This window comes from Nomascus leucogenys, chromosome 15 (assembly GCF_006542625.1).
Source record: "Nomascus leucogenys isolate Asia chromosome 15, Asia_NLE_v1, whole genome shotgun sequence".
NCBI classification, from domain to species: domain Eukaryota; kingdom Metazoa; phylum Chordata; class Mammalia; order Primates; family Hylobatidae; genus Nomascus; species Nomascus leucogenys.
This window is the reverse complement of record NC_044395.1, coordinates 46,760,431-46,783,048: the sequence shown is the minus strand read 5'-3', so window position 1 is coordinate 46,783,048 and position 22,618 is coordinate 46,760,431. Positions and strand designations below refer to the sequence as shown.

Sequence of the window (22,618 nt, the reverse complement as noted above, 5' to 3'; positions counted from 1 at the left end):
TCTGGTGCTCCGCATCCGGATCTTGGCCCTTTAGGGACACTACTGTATGTTACTCTGATGATTCTGTGATTTTCTGTGAGTTCAGACTTGGCACCTTATTTCATTTTTGAGCAACTCTCTGCCGTCCAGAAACTTAGTGGACCTGTAGAACTATATTGTTCTGCTAAACCTGTGACTGCTCATATCTCATGGTCACATAATGGAAAAAAATAGGATAGAAACATGGAATATATTAAGAATCATCAGAGGACTTTGACAATTTTTTTCTCTTAAAACCTCCCTTTTGGGTTACTACCAATGCATTTCCAACAATAGGTTGATGTTGTAAGTGGCCCTGTAACAGTATCCACAGCAGTTCTTGGTGTGATTTTGGTTCATCCACAAAGCATGCTATTACAGCAGAAGAAAAAAGTGCTGGTTTAATTGGCTGCAGGTTACCAGAGAGTAACTCTAAAGTAGAGGTGAGCACAAAAATCCAGGGGAAGTGGCTGAAACATTCCACAAAGAATTACTTAACCCTTCCATTAGGATATCTTTACATTTTGAGTATATCCTTAGAGGACAAGGGATCATACAAATATGTGGCTTACAATCCTGTCATACGTGAATTAAAAGTTGAACCCACTGGCCAAAAGCTCCTTGTGAGTCACCTTTCTTCAGATGATTTTGACATTCTTCATCCTGCTTGCTCACAGCTATTAGTTGTTTTTTCACGTATTCCTCTAACCTTAGAGTATGTGATTAGTGGGGTCCTGGATCCTCAAGTGTATTGGCTAAAGGACAGAGAATATTGCTCCAGGAAGCAACTTAAGAAGGTTGTATTCTCATGCTGTGACAGATAGCATTGATCCCGTAGACTCTGGAAACTATTGCATGGTGGGAAACAAGACTGGAGATGTAAAATATGTGACATACATGGTTAATGTGCTTGAATATGCTCCCATTTATAAAGGACTACAGGATCAGATAGTCTCTGGGTGCCACAGTACATTTTACCTGTTATATTCGTGGAAACCCAGCCACCAACCGTACCTGGTTTTATATTGCACAGCCTACTCATCCTTCCCCATGACACCTAACTGCAGGAAATTGACTGAAAGTCAGTGGGGTTATCATGGAAGATACTGGGCTGTATCAGTGTTTAGCAGATAATGGGATTAGATTTATGCAGTCTACTGGAAGACTCGAAATTGAAAAAGACAATGGATTCAAGCCAGTTATAATCATGGCACCAGTAAGCACAAAGGTGGTAGGTGGAGAATTTGTTGCTCTGCCTTGCAATGCCACCGGGCTGCCAGTTCCAGTCATTCCTTGGTTATGACAGCTATGGATTAATAGCCAGCCATCTGTCTTAAGTCCTTAGATCTAAGTCCCAAAAGTCACACTTATCAAGACCTGGAATCTTGGGCCTGAAGCCTGTCTACTTCATCATGTCCCAAGTTGGCTCAAGCTTTCTCCATATTCAGGATATGACTCAGAAATATGTGGGGAATCACATATAGGAAGCTCCAGATGGACACAGTACCATGCAGGGAGAAGCATCTCTCATGGTTGTTCCTTTTGAAACAAATACAAAAGTGGAAACAGTCATACTTTCTGCTGCTACTCAGAATGATGAAAGAAATAAAAGAGATGGTCCAGAAACTGGATTGAGCTCATGTGCAGTTAAGGTACATCCCAGTGCAGTGGAATCAGCATCAGAGAAAAATGTTAATGGCATTGCTGTTCCTGATGCCCTCATTATACTGATCCCCTGACAGACCCACACACCTGATATGTATAACCTGGTGTGGAGGGCAGGCAGGAATGGTGGGCTATCCATTAATGTGTATTTTATGAAGTATCAAAAGCTGAACAATGGGGTTGGTTTGGTAGGAATTTGTCATACGGTTTGAGTCCCAAGGAGTGAAAATGAGCTCCATTTAGCTGAACTAGGGCCATCTAGTCTTTATGAAGTCTTGATAGTAGCAACAAGTGGAGCAGGTGAAGGACAAACTGCCATGCTTACCTTCTTAATCAGCAAAGAAAAAAGAACATTGACAAAAAATACCCAGGCATCCTCTCCACCTATGGGCATCCGTAAGTATCCTGTTGTTTCAGAAGCTGCAAACAATTTTGCAGTGGTACTTACAGATTCTTGAAGGCACGGCGAAGTTCCAGAGGCACCAGATGGCCCTACTATCTCCAATGCATCAGGGACATTGGTCTATGTCACTTGGATTCTTCTGGAAAATTGGGTTTCTCCAATCACTGCCTTCAAAGTTGAATATAAAAGGATGAGGACCAGTGATTGGCTGGTGGCAGCTGAAGATATCCTTGCTTCCAAAATTTCCATGGAAGTTCATAGTTTAGAACCGGGTTCAACATACAAATTGAGAGTCATTGCTGTCAATCATTAGGAAGGGAGTTTTAGGAGTCCAGAGTGTTGTCCTTATCAGGTGGCTGGGTTCCCCAGTCATTTTTTCAACCACTGACCACTGACAACCACTGACAACCACTTTCAACCACTGACAGCCTACACAGAGGCTGTCAGTGTTACCCAGATAGTGCTAAAGTGGACATACATTCCATGAAGTAACAATAACACTTCCATTATTTTATATCTATTACCGACCATCAGATAGTGACAATGACAGTGATTACAAGAGGGATATAGTAGAAGGTTCAAAGGAGTGGCACATGATTGGCCATCTGCTGTCAGAAATTTCCTATGGCATTAAAATGCAGTGCTTCAGTGAAGGAGAAGAAAGTGAGTTTATCAATGTGACGATCTGCGAGAGTAAAGTAAAACGTGTTCCTGGAGCTTCTGAGTATCCGAAAGGCTTGAGTATCCCTCTGAATTCTTCAGGAAGTGAAGGAAATGTGAGGCCTGCAACCAGCCCTGCCAGAAGCAGTGACATGTTATATCTGATCCTTGGCTGTATGCTGGGTGTCATGGTCCTTATTTTTGTGGCTTTTTATCGCAATGTGCCTGTGGAAGAATCACCGGCAGAATATCATAGAGAAATATGACCCACTGGGATATCTCTACCAGGGATCAGATATTAATGGGCAGATGATGTAATAATACACCACTCTCTCAGGAGCAAATGAAATAAATGGAAGTGTTCATGGAGGCTTCCTGAGCCATGGCAGTCTCAGCAGTGGCTGTTCCCACCTTCACCATAAGGTCTCCAGTGGAGTCAATGCAATTGCGAATGGGAGCTTAAATGGAGGACTCTACTCTGGGGACACCAACTCTCTAACCAGGATGCGTGAATTTTGAACAGCTTCATCATCTAGTGAACGGGGGTAGAATGTAAATAGTGGTGCCTCAGACTGACCCTCTGGAATGTGTTAATGGTCAAAATTGTTGAAACAACAATAACTGTTTCACCAAAACCAACAGCACTTTCAGCAGTAGCCCTTTTCCTGTGGTTTCTAGGGTGGCACTTTATCCTCAATATGGTGTGGGAATCAGGCCCCTCAGTCAAACGAAGATGCCCGTATGCCTGGCTTCTGCATCCCTGATTGTGGCCAGTTGCCTCAGGAGAGCATCAAGAACAATGTGGAACTAATCTCTACTCAGCACACTTGCAGTCAGTATAATAGAAACAATGTCAGCTCTAGTCACACAGAAGATCCAGAAGAGTTTAGCAGAGGAGACAGCTGTGTCTCTTCAGAAATGGACAGCAACATTTTACACTGGAATCCTCTTATTTTTTCCACCTATCTCAGAGGACTGTGCTGAAAAGACAATATGGCCTCCGCCTGGTGTTCCTTTGGACAGCCCCTCAGGGGTCCTCCAGCAGCCCCAGGAAACCAGAGGATGTGCAAACAACCAGTCATCTTCTGACTTCAAGCCTGTAACCAACTGCACAAAACAGGCCTGGGAGTGAACTGTGTGAAGGATCTTAATTCAAATCAGAGAAAATCATTTTTTATTTTTTTTGCAGTATAATGTCATGCTGTAGATATGCAGCATTATTTCTGAGGGTTTTGTTCTGTTCCATTGATCTATGTCTCTGTTGTGGTACCAGTACCATGCTGTTTTGGTTACTGTAGCCTTGTAGTATAGTTTGAAGTCAGGTAGTGTGATGCCTCCAGCTTTGTTCTTTTGGCTTAGGATTGACTTGGCCATGCGGGCTCTTTTTTGGTTCCATATGAACTTTAAAGTAGTTTTTTCCAATTCTGTGAAGAAAGTCATTGGTAGCTTGATGGGGATGGCATTGAATCTATAAATTACCTTGGGCAGTATGGCCATTTTCATGATATTGATTCTTCCAACCCATGAGCATGGAATGTTCTTCCATTTGTTTGTATCCTCTTTTATTTCATTGAGCAGTGGTTTGTAGTTCTTCTTGAAGAGGTCCTTCACATCCCTTGTAAGTTGGATTCCTAGGTATTTTATTCCCTTTGAAGCAATTGTGAATGGGAGTTCACTCATGATTTGGCTCTCTGTTTGTCTGTGATTGGTGTACAAGAATGCTTGTGATTTTTGTACATTGATTTTGTATCCTGAGACTTTGCTGAAGTTGCTTATCAGCTTAAGGAGATTTTGGGCTGAGACGATGGGGTTTTCTAGATATACAATCATGTCATCTGCAAACAGGGACAATTTGACTTCCTCTTTTCCTAATTGAATACCCTTTATTTCCTTCTCCTGCCTGATTGCCCTGGCCAGAACTTCCAGCACGATGTTGAATAGGAATGGTGAGAGAGGGCATCCCTGTCTTGTGCCAGTTTTCAAAGGGAATGCTTCCAGTTTTTGCCCATTCAGTATGATATTGGCTGTGGGTTTGTCATAGATAGCTCTTATTATTTGGAGATACGTCCCATCAATACCTAATTTATTGAGAGTTTTTAGCATGAAGGGTTGTTGAATTTTGTCAAAGGCTTTTTCTGCATCTATTGAGATAAGCATGTGGTTTCTGTCTTTGGTTCTGTTTATATGCTGGATTACATTTATTGAATTGCGTATGTTGAACCAGCCTTGCATTCCAGGGATGAAGCCCACTTGATCATGGTGGATAAGCTTTTTGATGTGCTGCTGGAATCGGTTTGCCAGTATTTTATTGAGGATTTTTGCATCAATGTTCATCAAAGATATTGGTCTGAAATTCTCTTTTTGTTGTTGTGTCTCTGCCAGGCTTTGGTATCAGGACGATGCTGGCCTCATAAAATGTGTTAGGGAGGATTCCCTCTTTTTCTATGGATTGGAATAGTTTCAGAAGGAATGGTACCATTTCCTCCTTGTACTTCTGGTAGAATTCTGGTGTGAATCCATCAGGTCCTGGACTCTTTTTGGTTGGTAAGCTATTGATTGTTGCCACAATTTCAGAGCCTGTTATTGGTCTATTCAGAGATTCAACTTCTTCCTGGTTTAGTCTTGGGAGGGTGTATTTGTCGAGGAATTTATCAATTTCTTCTAGATTTTCTAGTTTATTTGCGTAGAGGTGTTTGTAGTATTCTCTGATGGTAGATTGTATTTCTGTGGGATTGGTGGTGATTTCCCCTTTTCCATTTTTTATTGCGTCTATTTGATTCTTCTCTCTTTTATTCTTTATTAGTCTTCCTAGCGGTCTATCAATTTTGTTGATCTTTTCAAAAAACCAGCTCCTGGATTCACTGATTTTTTGAAGGGTTTTTTCGTGTCTCTATTTCCTTCAGTTCTGCTCTGATTTTAGTTATTTCTAGGCTTCTGCTAGCTTTTGAATGTATTTGCTCTTGCTTTTCTAGTTCTTTTAATTGTGATGTTAGGGTGTCAATTTTGGATCGTTCCTGCTTTCTCTTGTGGGCATTCAGTGCTATAAATTTCCCTTTACACACTGCTTTGAATGTGTCCCAGAGATTCTGGTATGTTGTGTCTTTGTTCTCGTTGGTTTCAAAGAACATCTTTATTTCTGCCTTCATTTCATTATGTACCCAGTAGTCATTCAGGAGCAGGTTGTTCAGTTTCCATGTAGTTGAGTGGGTTTTATCTGAGTTCCAGTGTGATTGCACTTGGTCTGAGAGACAGTTTGTTATAATTTCTGTTATTTTACATTTGTTGAGGAGAGCTTTACTTCAAACTATGTGGTCAATTTTGGAATAGGTGTGGTGTGATGCTGAAAAATATGTATATTCTGTTGATTTGGGGTGGAGAGTTCTGTAGATGTCTATTAGGTCCACTTTGTGCAGAGCTGAGTTCAATTCCTGGATATCCTTGTTAACTTTGTCTCGTTGATCTGTCTAATGTTGACAGTGGGGTGTTAAAATCTCCCATTATTATTGTGTGGGAGTTTAAGTCCCTTTGTAGATCACTCAGGACTTGCTTTATGAATCTGGGTGCTCCTGTGTTGGGTGCATATATATTTAGGATAGTTAGCTCTTCTTGTTGAATTGATCCCTTTACCATTATGTAATGGCCTTCTTTGTCTCTTTTGATCTTTGTTGGTTTAAAGTCTATTTTATCAGAGACTAGGATTGCAACCCCTGCCTTTTTTTGTTTTCCATTTGCTTGATAGATCTTCCTCCATCCCTTTATTTTGAGTCTATGTGTGTCTCTGCACGTGAGATGGGTTTCCTGAATACAGCACACTGATGGGTCCTGACTCCTTATCCAATTTGCCAGTCTGTGTCTTTTAATTAGAGCATTTAGCCCATTTACATTTAACGTTAATATTGTTATGTGTGAATTTGTTCCTGTCATTGTGATGTTAGTTGGTTATTTTGCTCATTAGTTGATGCAGTTTCTTCCTAGCCTGGATGGTCTTTACAATTTGGCATGTTTTTGCAGTGGCTGGTACCAGTTGTTCCTTTCCATGTTTAGTGCTTCCTTCAGGAGCTCTTTTAGGGCAGGCCTGGTGGTGACAAAATCACTCAGCATTTGCTTGTCTGTAAAGTATTTTATTTCTCCTTCACTTATGAAGCTTAGTTTGGCTGGATATGAAATTCTGGGTTGAAAATTCTTTTCTTTAAGAATGTTGAATATTGGCCCCCACTCTCTTCTGGCTTGTAGAGTTTCTGCCAAGAGATCAGCTGTTAGTCTGATGGGCTTCCCTTTGTGCGTAACCCGACCTATCTCTCTGGCCACCCTTAACATTTTTTCCTTCATTTCAACTTTGGTGAATCTGACAATTATGTGTCTTGGAGTTGCCCTTCTCGAGGAGTATCTTTGTGGCATTCTCTGTATTTCCTGAACCTGAATGTTGGCCTGCCTTGCTAGATTGGGGAAGTTCTCCTGGATAATATCTTGCAGAGTGTTTTCCAACTTGGTTCCATTCTCCCCGTCACTTTCAGGTACACCAATGAGACGTAGGTTTGGTCTTTTCACATAGTCCCATATTTCTTGGAGGCTTTGTTCATTTCGTTTTATTCTTTTTTCTCTAAACTTCCCTTCTCACTTCATTTCATTCATTTCATCTTCCATCCCTGATACCTTTTCTTCCAGTTGATCGCATCAGCTACTGAGGCTTCTGCAATCTTCGCGTAGTTCTCGAAACTTGGCTTTCAGCTCCATCAGCTCCTTTAAGCCCTTCTCTGCATTGATTATTCTAGTTATCCATTCGTCTAATTTTTTTTCAAAGTTTTAAACTTCTTTGCCATTGTTTTGAATTTCCTCCCGTAGCTCAGGGTAGTTTGATTGTCTGAAGCCTTCTTCTCTCAACTCGTCAAAGTCATTCTCCATCCAGCTTTGTTCCGTTGCTGGTGAGGAACTGTGTTCCCTTGGAGGAGGAGAGGTGCTCTGCTTTTTAGAGTTTCCAGTTTTTCTGCTGTTTTTTCCCCATCTTTGTGGTTTTATCTACTTTTCATCTTTGATGATGGTTATGTACAGATGGGTTTTTGGTGTGGATGTCCTTTCTGTTTGTTAGTTTTACTTCTACCAGACAGGACTCTCAGTTGCAGGTCTGTTGGAGTTTGCTAGAGGTCCACTCCAGACCCTTTTTGGCTGGGTGTCAGCAGCAGTGGCTGCAGAACTGCGGATTTTTGTGAGACCGCAAATTCAGCTGTCTGGTAGCTCCTCTGGAAGTTTTGTCTCAGAGGAGTACCCAGCCGAGTGAGGTGTCAGTCTGTCCCTACTGGGGGGTGCCTCTCAGTTAGGCTGCTTGGGGGTCAGGGACCCACTTTAGGAGGCAGTCTGCCCATTCTCAGATCTCCAGCTGCGTGCTGGGAGAACCACTACTCTCTTCAAAGCTGTCGGACAGGGACATTTAAGACTGCAGAGGTTCCTGCTGACTGTTTGTTTGTCTGTGCCCTGCCCCCAGAGGTGGAGCCTACAGAGGCAGGCAGGCCTCCTTGAGCTGTGGTGGGCTCCACCCAGTTCGAGCTTCCTGGCTGCTTTGTTTACCTAAGCAAGCCTGGGCAATGGTGGGCGCCCCTCCCCCAGCCTGGCTGCCACCTTGCAGTTTGATCTCAGACTGCTGTGCTAGCAATCAGCGAGACTCCGTGGGCATAGGACCCTCTGAGCCCGGTGCGGGACACAATCTCCTGTTGTGCCGTTTTCCAAGCCCGTTGGAAAAGCGCAGTATTAGGGTGGGACTGACCCGATTTTCCAGGTGCCGTCTGTTACCCCTTTCTTTGACTAGGAAAGGGAACTCCCTGACCCCTTGCGCTTCCCGAGTGAGGCAATGCCTCGCCCTGCTTCGGCTCATGCACAGTGCACTGCACCGAATGTCCTGCACCCACTGTTTGGCACTCCCTGGTGAGATGAACCCAGTACCTCAAATGGAAATGCAGAAATCACCCGTCTTCTGTGTCGCTCATGCTGGGAGCTGTAGACCAGAGCTGTTCCTATTCGGCCATCTTGGCTCCATCCCCTTAATCGGCTAGAATGTTAGACCTAAAACCATAAAAACCCTAGAAGAAAACCTAGGCAATACCATTCAGGACATAGGCATGGGCAAGGACTTCAGGTCTAAAACAGCAAAAGCAGTGGCAATAAAAGCCAAAATTGACCAATGGGATCTAATTAAACTAAAGAGTTCCTGCACAGCAAAAGAAACTATCAACAGAGTGAACAGGCAACCTACAGAATGGGAGAAAATTTTTGCAATCTGCTCATCTGACAAAGGGCTAATATCCAGAATCTACCAAGAACTCAAATAAATTTACAAGAAGAAAACAACCCCATCAAAAAGTGGGCGAAGGAGATGAACAGACACTTCTCAAAAGATGACATTTATGCTGCCAACAGACCCATGAAAAAATGTTCTTCATCACTGGCCATCAGAGAAATGCAAATCAAAACCACAATGAGATACCATCTCACACCAGTTAGAATGCCCATCATTAAAAAGTCAGGAAACAACACATGCTGGAGAGGATGTGGAGAAATAGGAACACTTTTACACTGTTGGTGGGACTGTAAACTAGTTCAACCATTGTGGAAGACAGTGTGACAATTCCTCAAGGATCTAGAACTAGAAATACCATTTGACCCAGCCATCCCATTACTGGGTATATACCCAAAGGATTATAAATCATAATCATGCTGCTATAAAGACACATGCACACGTATGTTTATTGTGGCACTTTTCACAATAGCAAAGACTTGGAACCAACCAAAATGTCCAACAGTGGTAGACAGGATTAAGAAAATGTGGCACATATACACCATGGAATACTATGCAGCCATAAAAAATGATGAGTTCATGTCCTTTGTAGGGACATGGATGAAGCTGGAAACCATCATTCTCAGCAAACTATCACAAGGAGAAAAAAATGAACACTGCATGTTCTCACTTATTGGTGGGAATTGAACAATGAGATCACTTGGACACAGGAAGGGGAACATCACACATCGGGGCCTGTTGTGGGGTGGGGGGAGCGGGAGGGATAGCATTAGGAGATATACCTAATGTAAATGATGAGTTAATGGGTGCAGCACACAAATATGGCACATGTATACATATGTAACAAACCTGCACCTTGTGTACATGTACTCTAGAACTTAAAGTATAATAAAAAAAAAAATCAAACTTTCCAAAGACGTCTCCAGAGAAGACACACTGAATATGCACCTGCTAGGCTTCAGGCACCCAAGAATTACTGCTTACCTAGATATCCACAAATCCTCTAGACATGTGACTATTCATAGCAGATTCTGGTGTGTATCACATTTGTAATAAAGCACTTCATCCTCACTTACTCTAATAAAAACACTTTAAACTTACTTCCCAGGGCATTTTTGTCTGGTCTAAGCAAACATGTAGCTATCTCAGCTTTCTCAGTTATTTTAAATAACATCAATATTTAAAATACCTATAATTAGAGCATTTATAATATATTGGTTTGTGTTATATCAAGTAATGATAGTTTGTTTTACTATTGAGACAGTCATTCTGTCACAGGCTGGACTGCAAGGCACCACCATGGCTCACTGCAGCCTGGATCTTCTGGGCATGAGCCATCCTGCTGCATCAGCCCCCTGAGTAGCTGGGACTATAGCATGTGCCATCATGTCAGGCTGATTTCTAAAGGAATGTTTGGTAGACGTGAGGTCTCACTATGTTGCCTTCACTGGTCTGGAACTCCTGGCCACAAGCCATTCTCACACCTTGGTCTCCCCAAGTGCTGGGAGTGCCACCATGCCTGGGCTCCTTTTTTATTCTACTACCTTATGCATTATTTGACATTTTGGGTCTTAAAAGTTATAATTCCACAGTGTTCATGTAATTATGGAACCCATAAAGAGGATACAATTGCCAATATATTATATACATGGAAGAGTCTTTTCTTAACTTCAATTTTATTGTTTAAATTGGCATATGTTTATTAACTTGTTTCTGAGATTCGTCAACTTTGTTGCATTCAGTGAGTTATTTATTCTCTGTTTTATAGGATTATTTTGCATAAATACACCAAATTTATTTAGCTATTCTACTGTTGAAGAATATTTTGGGTCTGATTTGGAGCTACTATAAAAGTTGATGCAGTGAACAATATTGTGTATGTTGAAGTATATGTAGGCGATCAGTTGACTATATTTTAGAATTAGAATATCTAGCTCATAATAAATGCTAATAGTCAGTTTCCCAAAAAGGATTTCCATTTACATCTCTCCAGCCATGAATAAATTTCATTTATTCTGTATCTTTGACAACACACACTATTGTGTGTCTTTAAATTTTGGTATTTTTGTATGGGGGCCTGTGGTACAACTGGTGGATTAATTCTTACTTTTGTACGACTAATGAAAGTGAACACTTTTTTATATTTGGCTAGTTATTTATGTATCCAATTCTGTAAAGTGTCTGTTCAGATATTTTAGCCAATCTTCTATTGAGTTCACTGTCTTTTATTTATTACAATTTAAGTATTCATCATATACATGTATTATATTTTACTTTATGTATGTTGGGGTAAATATCTTTCTCCACTACTAGTTTGCATAATGTTTTTTGAAACACAGAAGTCATCATTATCAATATAAATGAACTAATTGTTTTAATTATTAATTTGTTCCCTGGTTAAGATATCCTTATGAGAATATTGTATAAGGTTCCCCTTCCTTTCAGGACTTGAATCTATCTGGAAATGACTGTGTATGGTTTGAGGTAGGAGTCAATATTTAGTTACCTTTTTTCCAATATTTAATTAATCCAGCATTGGTCTGATCACCTTGTGTATTTCAATGTAGAGGAGCACACTAGTAATGAAGGATTATTCATATCTGTGGTGAGAATTGCGAAATAAAGCCCAGCATAGAAGGCCAAATAATATTACCTCAAAGGACAGATTAATACAATGAAACATGATGGATAAGTTTGATATAGTTAGATAAAGAGGAAGAAAAACATTTCCCAGTTATCACTGATACTTCACTCCAAGTTTTTGGCGTGAAGCAAAAGATCCGGACTGTCTTCAATTGATTTTAACTTCATTCAGACATGTCTGTCATCTATTATTTCACTCAGTGACAGTCAGAAAGAAAGAGAAAAAAGAGAATATACTGTATGAGATGATCATGAATAATGATTTTTCAAAAATTATTTAATAAAGGACCAATACATATACTTTTAGCGTTTTCAGCATATTTAATAGTAACACAGTAAATGAGTTTTGATAACATTAGAAGGCAATTCAAGACATAAAAGAGAGCCTATTTGTCCTGTATGTTAAGGCACAAGGAAGAGGACTTCCTGGGATAAGGGGGTTCCCACAGCATGTGAACACATTTCTGATTTGTCTCTGGTCAGAAGTGAATACAGCAAAAGATAGGCCTGAGAGGAGGTGAGAAAGAGCAATTAGGGATGGTGTATATTAGGGAGCTTTGATTAACATCAACAAAGCTCACAGTCTTAGCCTCACAATCCAGGAATAATCCTACTCGGCTGGTAGGTCTTGGGATATATTGCAGCATAAGTGGGGAGGTGGTAAAGAGACTGCATTGAATTTCATTCTTAACACACCCAAAAAGAAAGAGTCCCTTCTCTCCATCTGTCTTCTCATTCTGATGCTTCTCTTTCCAATACATGTTACAGACACCAAAAGCCCAATTCCAGGAGTCCCCCACATGGACCTCCCAGTAATATTTGCCGGAGGTGAAAGTCTGAGCACCCCATGCAAGAAAACTTCCAGGTGTTGCAGTGACATAGGATACATCTTGATGGTCACATCCAATACACATGCTTCTCAAAATTTCATAAAGAAAGATATGACTGTTGGCCTCTTCATGTTGCAGAGTAATATGCACTGCAAAAAAAGAAAAAGAAAAAGAAAACATGCATAGACATGTGTAAATAAAAAAAAATAATTGTTCTATCAAGAAGTTACTTTACCAGGAAATGTAAAGTCATAAAGACAGTTTTGCTTGTAACTTCTAGTAAAGTATAGAGATGATTAATATTGTATACAAGACAAACAAAACCCTAACCACAGATATTATATTTTTTTTGAAAACTTACATATTGAGAGCCAAATGTGAGACCAACTTCTTGAAATCCAATTTTCAAAGTAAAATTTACACATTTTATGCCCTAAATGCTATGCTGTTATCAAGATCATTATTTAGAAATGTTTCTTATTCTTAAAAACTAGCGCTATCATTTTGGAAAGAATGTGAAGATTTTCACTTACTCAAGAACTGCTCTAGGTATCTGGATAAAAATCCATATGTACATGTTATAAGTGATAATTTAAAGCAGATCTCTGCAAAATCTTTGACCAGTCTCTCTGTGGTCCTCCATGCTAGCTCTGGGCTGAAGCTGGATTTTAGACTTAACATGTAGCTCTTCATATTGCAATTAAATTGAACTTAATTTCATTTGTAATTTTACTTGTATTCACAAAATGATTTCTTCCTTTTAGCTTTACCCATTAATTCAAATGTTTGCAATATATGAATAATATATACACATTAAAAAAATACAAAACCCCCAAGAATCTCCAGAAAACTATATTCCCGCAAAGAACAGTTCTTAGCAGTTCAAATGAATATACTAAAGAAATGTACAATTTTGTATTTAACATTAAATAATTCACCATCCTGAGCATTATTTCCTTTGCTCCTTTTTTAAATTTTCTACCTACTCCTTTTTCCCGTTATATAATTGAGTACATATTATGCCAGAATGTATTTCTTTTTCACTATCTTTCAAACTTAATGCTATAAATCTGACTATAAATACAGACACAGATACCAAAGAGTTGCATGGTTATATTGTTCACTTATGTCTTAAAAGAAGTAAAATATTTGATAAAATATGAAATATTACCTATATGATCTTAACAATAATAATATTTAGATAAAGTGGGAGTGCTGCCTATGGGTGGAGACTTACCTCGGAATTGGTTGAGCCTGTCCATCAGTCCAGAGATGGGCCCTGCACTGAGCTCTGGATTCAGAGGCTGGGGCATGTGCAGCAGCACGGACTCACTCCTGCAAGGAAAAACCTGCAGTTACAACATCTACAGCCATAAAATAAATAAAAATCACTATTTGTATGCAAAAGACATTTCATGAGAATCCTTTGAATCTACACATTTGATAATTCAAAAATTATTACTTCCTTTTGCAAATTAATTCTTTACAGTTTCTAAATTTTAAAGCATGATGGAAAAGTCTAAGTCAGAATTCAATCTGATCCTTCTTTTTTTTTGCCCCAGATGTGTAAGGTTCCTTAGCCTTATGGCCTTGAGAATACTTAGATATGAAATTCTGAGTTCCACTTCTTGGCAGACTCCCCTGACATCTTTTTCTGAAATAGCCGGGTTCTGGGGAGACTGATGCATCCACTGCTCCCTTCTCAAGATAAAGACTGGAAACTTGTTCTAGGCAGGGAAATCTGCCTTTTAGCAAAGAACCTCCCTAGAGACTTACAGTTCTAACACTCCACAGTTTCTTTCAATCTATTTTTCAGAACTGTTAACTGATATGTATATATGTATAAAAAACAAAACATCAACACTTTTTCACTGGTAAAATACTTCCTCCTCTTCTTTCCTGCTTCCTCTGGTGACTTTCTCACCATCCACAAAACAAAACTCTTATCCTTCTCCTGTGCAGGCTTTTAAGTAATAAAACAAAATCGGAGCTGGGCGTGGTGGTTCACGCCTGTAATCTCAGCACTTTGGGAGGCCGAGGCGGGTGGATCACAGGCTCAGGAGATAGAGACCATCCTGGCTAACACGGTGAAATCCCGTCTCTACTAAAAATACAAAAACTTAGCTGGGTGTGGTGGCAGGCCCCTGTAGTCCCAGGTACTCGGGAGGCTGAGGCAGGGGAATGGTGTGAACCCGGGAGGCGGAGCTTGCAGTGAGCTGAGATCACGCCACTGCACTCCAGCCTGGGCAACAGAGCGAGACACCGTCCCCCGCCCAAAAAAAAATCAGGAATAAAATTGTTTGTTTTAGTTCACTCTTCTTTTATTCATTTATTTTCATTTATTTACTTTGTGGCCTTGTCTTTTAAGGTGTGGGAACGAAAGCAGATGCAAAAAAAAGTGGTATCAATATCTTAATTATTTATGCCATGACTTTAATAGAGCCTGCTTTGATATTCGTGGCATCTTAAATAACATATGCTAAAATCTAGGTACACACTCACCTGTGTAATATGTCTCCAAAAGCCTGAAAAAAAAAAGAAGAAGAAAGATTTAGTGCATTTCACAAGATGCATCTTTCACTAAGTTCAGTGTGAGATTTGTACTCAATTTCTGAAGATATTATTCCCCTACCATCTTCTCTTCTGGAAAGCATTTTCTATTTCTTCTGTAATGAAAAACCCAGTCAGTTGTATTGTCATTAATTAACGTCCTGGGAAAGTCTGAGTCTTGAAGACATTCTCTAAACAAGGGAAGGGAGAAGAGGCCCAGAGGGTCTATGCTCTATGTTAACCACGAAAAACCTACTCAGTCATCTTTAGCTGAACCTGTTACCCAAATGCGTGTACCCCAAAATAATGTTAACACGAACCTAGATTCCTAAAACTTCTGATTTTGCCATGTTTCCAAATTAACCTAAATGTAAATGAATCACTATTTTATACATGTTTAACAACCCAAAGTATATTATTGAATTAGATGGGGAATATTTCTTGGGGCTGTTACCTTGACCATTCCACAAAATTTTGTGGCTGGTGGATAAAGTAGGAGGGACCTTTGGCCTGGTGGAATCCCTTGGTGGGGCTATAATCTCCCAAAAAAGTAGCATTAGTTATGTGAATGTGTTTTTGGAAACACATCATGGAAATAAAAATAGGGAGATGGATTTCAGCTATGAGGAAAATACTTATACATGTGAATATTCAAAAACCTGAAACCACATTGTGAGTTTGTACCTGAAGTAGCTCCACATCTGGCTTATGGCACATTTCCTTCAGCTCCTCGTACATTCCTCTTAAAATCTCCCTCCTATGAGCCATTTTGGATTTACTTAAATGAAGTTGATGAAAAATATCTTTCCCCTTCTTTTTCAGCATCTCCAAATTATGTTTTTCTTCTTCATAGTGAAATGCAGGCATCTTCTGATACTCGGCTCTAATTGCTTCTAGCCTTAAATTCACATAATCCTGCAGTGATAATGGGTTAGTCAAAAGAGAAATGTATTTATTCATCTCCTATTAAATCTCACTGATTCTTTTTATCTCTCAAACATCCAATAGTTTAAACCTCAGTCTTGCCAGTTCTTAGAATCTACAAATTTTGTTCCTTTCCTTTCTTTCTGCATAAAGGTCAACATGGCTGTATCTGACCAATTACATGAAATTTATTCAAGATAATGTGTGTTCTAAGATAGTTGGAAATAAAAAAACACAATTTGAATTTCTCTATTCCAGCCCATGTTTATGGAAAAGTAAGAACAGTTCATGCTTAAGAGTTGGAGTATAGAGCTATAGTTACTAGAAAGGAAACAATTATTTCTATTTCTGAGATATGCAACACGTTGCTTAAACTCATTATATATAAAATGACCTTAGACTAACATGTCCAGCTAAATGCATTTCACCCAGCAAAACCTATCCTAATAAGGCTGCACTTATGATTTGGGCATCTTTGTCTCTCTGAATTCATTTCCTTCCATTCTTTTTCTAAGTCATCCCAATCTGAAACATAGACTTCTTTGTGGTTCCTCAGGCCTCCAAATATAAACAAACTCAAAATTACTGCATATGCTGTTCTCTCCAACTAGAATTACATATGTATATATAAATAAATAAATAAAATATATATGTATACAAACACAGACACATACATATACATATATATATATACACACAACCACACACACATACATACATATACATATATATACACACTCATGGTCCACATATATATCCACACACACATTTGTGTTCCCCCTTCTTTTCAAAACTTTGTTTCAATTTGAATTTTTCAGTGAGTCTTTTTTCTGACCACCCTATTTAAAACTCAGACACTAATCTCCAGTTTCTGGCCTCTATTGTCCTTTTCTACTTCCCTGCTTGATTATTCTCCAACAAAAAACCTACCACACTCAAATACATCATGTATTGCGTATATTTGCGTATTGACCACTTGACTCTCTCATTTGGATTGTATGATTTGTGAGGACAAAGGTGCTTCCTTTCTTCTTTACTAGTATATTTTCTTATTTAATATTCAACATAGACTAGGTTCTCATGAAATACTTTTCAACAAACTAATATTAGCTATCATACACTCAAAGTATACATCCACCAACAGAAAATTATTTTTAATATTTTTCTGAAGTCCTCGGAGTTCTCCTTATATTTAGATACTAGTTCCCATATTTCTGGCATGTTTACATGTCTCCCTCAAGACACAAATCCGTATTTCTCACCACTTTTCTCATCATATGTTATGTATTATTCAACATTAACTAGTTGAGATTCTTAATTTCATGGTTGCCCTAGATTTGTCCTGTCAATTTTTCTGCCTCAAATTTTCCGTACAATTCCAAATACTACTTGCACACCAGCATTCAGATTAATGCTGACCGACACTCAGAAATTTCAGTTGAGCATTCCATGACCGCCAAATAACTCTTATGCCCAGCTTTTATCCAACCAGCACATATAGAATGCTGTGAGATGGCCCAGTTTCTTGGATCTATTGGTGTACAACTATACGTTTGTATGAAACAAACCAGCATGCTTTGGGTGACATCAGTGGTTTTCTTAGAAATCTTACCTAACAGGCACACTATTCTATATAAAAGTGAGGCCACTTTTTCTCAATGTTTTCTCTTGCTTTTTTTTTTTTTACTGAATCCCAGAAACATTACAGTTTGATATCAAGTTCCTATTTTAAGAGTCACCCATTTGCCCACCATAAGTTCCTGGAGAAGGTAGAGTAGTACAGGACTAACCTTCCAGTGTCTGGTTCTGGTGGTTTCCACATTCAGGTTACTGTGATTTTCACAAGCTTTTTCCCATAAAGACTGCATTTTCTGTAAAAGCTTCTCCTGCAAAAGAGCCATAAATTGAAGCACCAGTGCAGACTATGACATAGGGAGGGGGCCCAGAATGAGAGACAAATAAACCCCTAGTAAATGGCATTTCCTTTGTTTCCCTTCATGTTTGTCAAAGCCCAGAGGTGGGAAACTAAGAAAGCCCGAACAGAGCTGCTTAAAGGGACTCAGGGTTGGCTTTATCCAATCTCCAAGAAAATAGACCCACAGGAATTTTATGCATCCTTTACAGAAATCAATCTTCAGAGGCATCACTTACCCGGTGTTCCTCAGCAGCCGACTCAATGGGACAGTGTCTGTGATCCCGGTGCTCCTGAGAGCTGGAGCACAGCAAACAGAGCAGGCTCCTGTCCACTTCACAGAACATCTTCTTTGTCTCCCTGTGAGTGCCACACATTTGCTCCTCAGAGCTCAGGAATAGCCAGAGACTGACTTTTCTGGCAAGAGAAGGCATCTTCTTCAAATCAATGTTAGTTTTGAGGTTTCTCTGCTGTGTTGACTTTGTGCATTCAAAGCACTGAGTAAGAATTGGGATGTCTTCCCAGTTGAGGTAGAAACAGGGCCGGCAAAAGCTGTGCCCACAGTCTATGGTGACCGGGTCTATGAAGTAGTTCATGCAGATGGGGCAGGTGACTTCCCTCTGGAAGACCTGTAAGATTCCAGAATTCATGTTTCTGAGGAACAAAGAGCAACATGTCATTTTGGGGCCTGGGTTGATGAAAAGCTTCTAAACAAGTGGAGATATGTGATAGTTATATTTTCTTCTCTTGACAATGTTCATTAAAGTACAACAAACTATTTCTTCTGTTACAAACTTAAAAATTCACACATAGAGGGAGTCTCCTGGCTTCATAGCAGATATTACTAACTAGAGGACTCACAGTCCCTTCTACTGCTAGTTCCTGTCTGTAGCATAATATGAATCTATTCAATTACCCATTTTCTGAATGTGGATCTGGAAATTGGGTTTGGATTCTAAGTGGTCAGAATAAATCATCGTTGTCCCTATTCTTCTTTCAATAACTGATGAATGACTATGAGAGAGTGGGAAAAAAATACCTGGGCCGAAGAAATATGAGAAGATGGCCAGAGGGTTCTATGACATATTTTTATAAAGGACACAAAAGCCGGGCAGCAAACCACCATGGCACAAGTTTACCTACGTAACAAGCCTGCACGTCCTGCACAGTTATCCCAGGACTTAAAATTAAATTAAATTAAATTAAATTAAAAACAAAGAGCCAAATCAAAACAAAATTAAAAAAAAACAACCAACCAACCAAATAAACAAAGAAAAAGACTGCAATTAAACCAATCAAGGTTTACTAGTAGAGAAAAGAAAAATTATTAAAGATATTGGGTCTTTTTATTTTCTCGTGGATTAAATTAACTTACCCTAGGGCTGTGCAAACTCTGAATAACATATAGGAGGTTTTTGTTAAACTCAAAGAGGTGTAATTATATTTGCATGGTGTGATGGTGAATTTTAAATATAAGTCTGACTGGATTAACCAACACCTAGGGAAGTGGTGCAGCATTGTTTGTGGGTGAGTCTGTGAAGGTGTTTCTAGAGGAGAGAGACATGTGAGTTGGTGAGTTGAGTGGGAGCCTCATCTCTCAATGTGTGTGGGCACCATCTAATCAGCTGATACCTCAGATATAAAGAAAAAGGCAGAGAAAAGGCAACTTCCTCCGTCTCTCTCCTGAAACTGGTTCTGAGGCTTTCAGACTTGAGCTTAGCCAGGATACCGGTATTCTCAGGACACCAGCTTAAAGACAGCCTATATTGGAACTCTCTAGATTCCATCATCAAGCAAATTAATTTTCCTGATGAATTCTGTCCCATGTAGAATCATGTATAGCTTGTGGACAGATGTATGTTCTGAGAAATGTGTCAGGTGTTTTTAGGAGTTTTTTTTTTTTTGAGACAGAGCTTCCCCTGTAATGCAGGCTGAAATGCAGTGGCGTGATTTTGGCTCACTGCAACCTCTGCCTCCAGGGTCAAAGTGATTCTCCTGCCTCAGGTTCCCGAGTACCTGGTATTACAGGAACGTGACACTAGGCCTGGCTAATTTTTGTATTTTTTTAGTACAGATGGGCTTTTGCTATCTTGGCCAGGCTGCAATTGAACTCCTGGCCTCAAGTGATCTACCCGCCTTGGCTTTCCAAAGTGCTGGGATTATAGGTATGAGCCACAGTGCCCAGGCAGGTGGTTTTATTGTTTTAATATGATAGAATATACCACACAAATCTAGATGGTATAGCTTACTACACACCTATGTAATACACTATAGCCTATTGTTCCTACAATAGGCTACAAACATGTACAGTATGTTCTGTACTGCATACCGGAGGCAACTATAACACAATGATAACTATTTGTGTATCTAAACATATTTGAATAAAGAAAAGGTACAGTAAACATATTGGTATTATAATCTTATGGGACCACCATATGCGGTTTGTGGCTGACTCAAATGGCCCATGAATGTATCTGCACACATATACATATACATCCTATGGTTCTGTCTGGAGAACCCTGACTAATATAAAAACTATAATCTTTGTTTTGGCAATTTTAAGTCCTTTATGCTGCTAGTTTGATATCACTTCTGAATTTAAGTGAAAGCAGTGAAAAATCTTAGGACTGCAAATATTTTCCAGAGCTCATCTAAGACATTTTAAGAAATTTTTCACAGTTTAATAAGATTGAGACTCAAGTAAGAGGACAATCACAATCACATACCAAATTAGGTCTTATAAATTTACTTGGTCGAAAAACTGTGTTTTGATTTCTAAAGTAGGATATTTTGGGGAGTTTTCTCATTGTTTTAGTTTCACTATTTTGCATCGCTCTTCATTACCTTACTAATTTACAGTCATGTCTAAAACCTGAAAGTTATGAAAGCAAATAACTTACATCATTCATTGTCTTCTCAATTCAATTCGACAATATTAATACACTCATTACACACATATACACACACCTATGTGCACATATATGTATCAACTCCATATATTCATTATGCATACATATCTGTTGCAGCAAACACTAGATATTTTAAGTTCTTCAGAACTATATTAAACAATCATAGAAAACACAAAATAACAACAATTAGTATCCTTATAATTCATAAAATCTATAGTAAGAACATGAGTTACAAATGGTATCATTGTGCAGATTTAAGATAATGAGATATGTTTAACACTGTAATTTATTATTGTGTAAAGGAAAGATGATATAATTTTATCAATATGTTTCACTCACCCCTGAGTTCTTTTAATGGTTCCCACAATGATTCTTCCAAAAATAATTTTGTCAAGTTCTCCTCAAGATCAGAAGCTCATTCACTGCAGTACTGAATTTCAGAGGTCACCAAAATGCAGTTCTAAGTGCAGTCCTTCTCCTTCAGAGAAAACTGAGCTTGTCTCTTCTGCGTCCTTTTATAAGAATCTGTGAAGACCACACCCACCTCTTTACAGGTATTTAGAGCATTCAGAAAGTTGGAGACAAAGATGATTAGGTTTATGCAGTATTTAGAACACACCTTTGAAGCTCTGATTAAATTATCATCACACTTTCATTCTGAACACCAGTGCCTGAATGACTCATATGTAACATAAATCCTGTCAGAGCATACATAGGCTAGAAATTAACTAAGATGCATTTTATACTGTTTATTGAGTTTCTTCCATGATACAGGCATTCCTCTAAGCGCACATTTATTTATTCTAGAGAAAGGGTCTCCTTCTGCAGTGCAGTGGCATAATCATAGCTCCCTGCAGCCTTGAATTCCAAGTAATCCTCCTGCTTCAGCCTTCCAAGTAGCTAAGACTTTAGGCTCACACTATATCACCTGGCTAATTTTTTTTGTTGAAATTTTTGGTAAAGTCAGTGTATAACTCTGTAGCCCAGGCTGTTCTCCAACTCCTGGCTTCAAGTGGTCCTCTGGTCTCAGCCTTCCAAAGTGCTAAGAGTACAGGTATAAACCACCTCTTCCAGCTTAAATGCTGCTTTAGCATATTTATAGGATATTTCCAGAGAAGTACAATGGAAGATAAAACTTTCCTTTTTGTTTTCTGTTTTCTACCACTCTAAGAGAAATCACTGATTAACCAAATAAACTCACTAACCTGAGGTCTCTCATTGAATTTACAAAACTTCACCAGTCTCTTGGGTGAAAGATGAGTTATTATTTTAATGCCATTCTCCGCATAGTGCATGATGTCCTACAATGACTAGAAGTGCACCATGGGAATTATTTTGGGGATTATACATAACTTTTAGGATATAGGCAAATTCACAAATACAGAATCCAAATGATAGGGATGGACTATATTTTTCTTTCTATACCAAATCTTTTTGTTGTTATATGAAAATTATTTTTTTAAAAAGAAAGAGATTTCAGAAGGGACTACTCAAATATCTTCTGACAGAGGAATTATTTGCCAGTGGTCCAGAAGACTTATGGTCAAGACTGTCAAAACAGTGAAGACAAATCTATCAGACCCATGTCTGTCAAGATTCAAAGACAAAAGCAGAACCCATAAGATATATGTATAGTTAGGGAGATTCACATATGAATTAAGTGCAAAGATTTGGCTTACACAATTGTGGGGGCTGCTTAAGCAAATGTGAGAGCCTGGGTACAGTCCATCAGGAAAAGAAATCCCCTGCTGGCTGCATCCCAGTGGTCATGAATCAAAGCTTTGGTTTAAAGTCAACAGCGGGCAGTTGGAAGATTAG

General features: G+C 39.1%; 1 protein-coding gene and 1 pseudogene across 1 annotated transcript; one reads left to right on the top strand and one right to left on the bottom strand.

The window, feature by feature from the left end:
- Positions 1–3,878, top strand: LOC100581404 (annotated as a pseudogene).
- Positions 3,879–11,679: 7,801 nt separating this feature from the next.
- Positions 11,680–22,618, bottom strand: LOC100587084 (putative tripartite motif-containing protein 49B). The gene is made up of 8 exons (XM_003254481.2): positions 22,480–22,618; positions 21,140–21,325; positions 18,131–18,545; positions 17,770–17,865; positions 15,740–15,970; positions 15,008–15,030; positions 13,743–13,840; positions 11,680–12,654 (listed from the first exon to the last, which is right to left on the bottom strand). The coding sequence occupies exons 3-8, from the start codon at positions 18,539–18,541 to the stop codon at positions 12,155–12,157; spliced, it is 1,359 nt and encodes a 452-aa protein (XP_003254529.2). The 5' UTR covers positions 18,542–18,545; positions 21,140–21,325; positions 22,480–22,618; the 3' UTR covers positions 11,680–12,154.

Bases quoted from the DNA above. Each gene is read 5' to 3' on its own strand.
- LOC100587084 (XM_003254481.2), bottom strand. From the start codon at position 18,541: ATGAATTCTGGAATCTTACAGGTCTTCCAGAGGGAAGTCACCTGCCCC. The intron at 17,866-18,130 runs GTAAGTGATGCC...GCTCTTTTGCAG, and splicing joins CGGCTGCTGAGGAACACCGG to GAGAAGCTTTTACAGAAAAT. The intron at 15,031-15,739 runs GTACAAACTCAC...TTTTTTTTTCAG, and splicing joins CAGATGTGGAGCTACTTCAG to GCTTTTGGAGACATATTACA.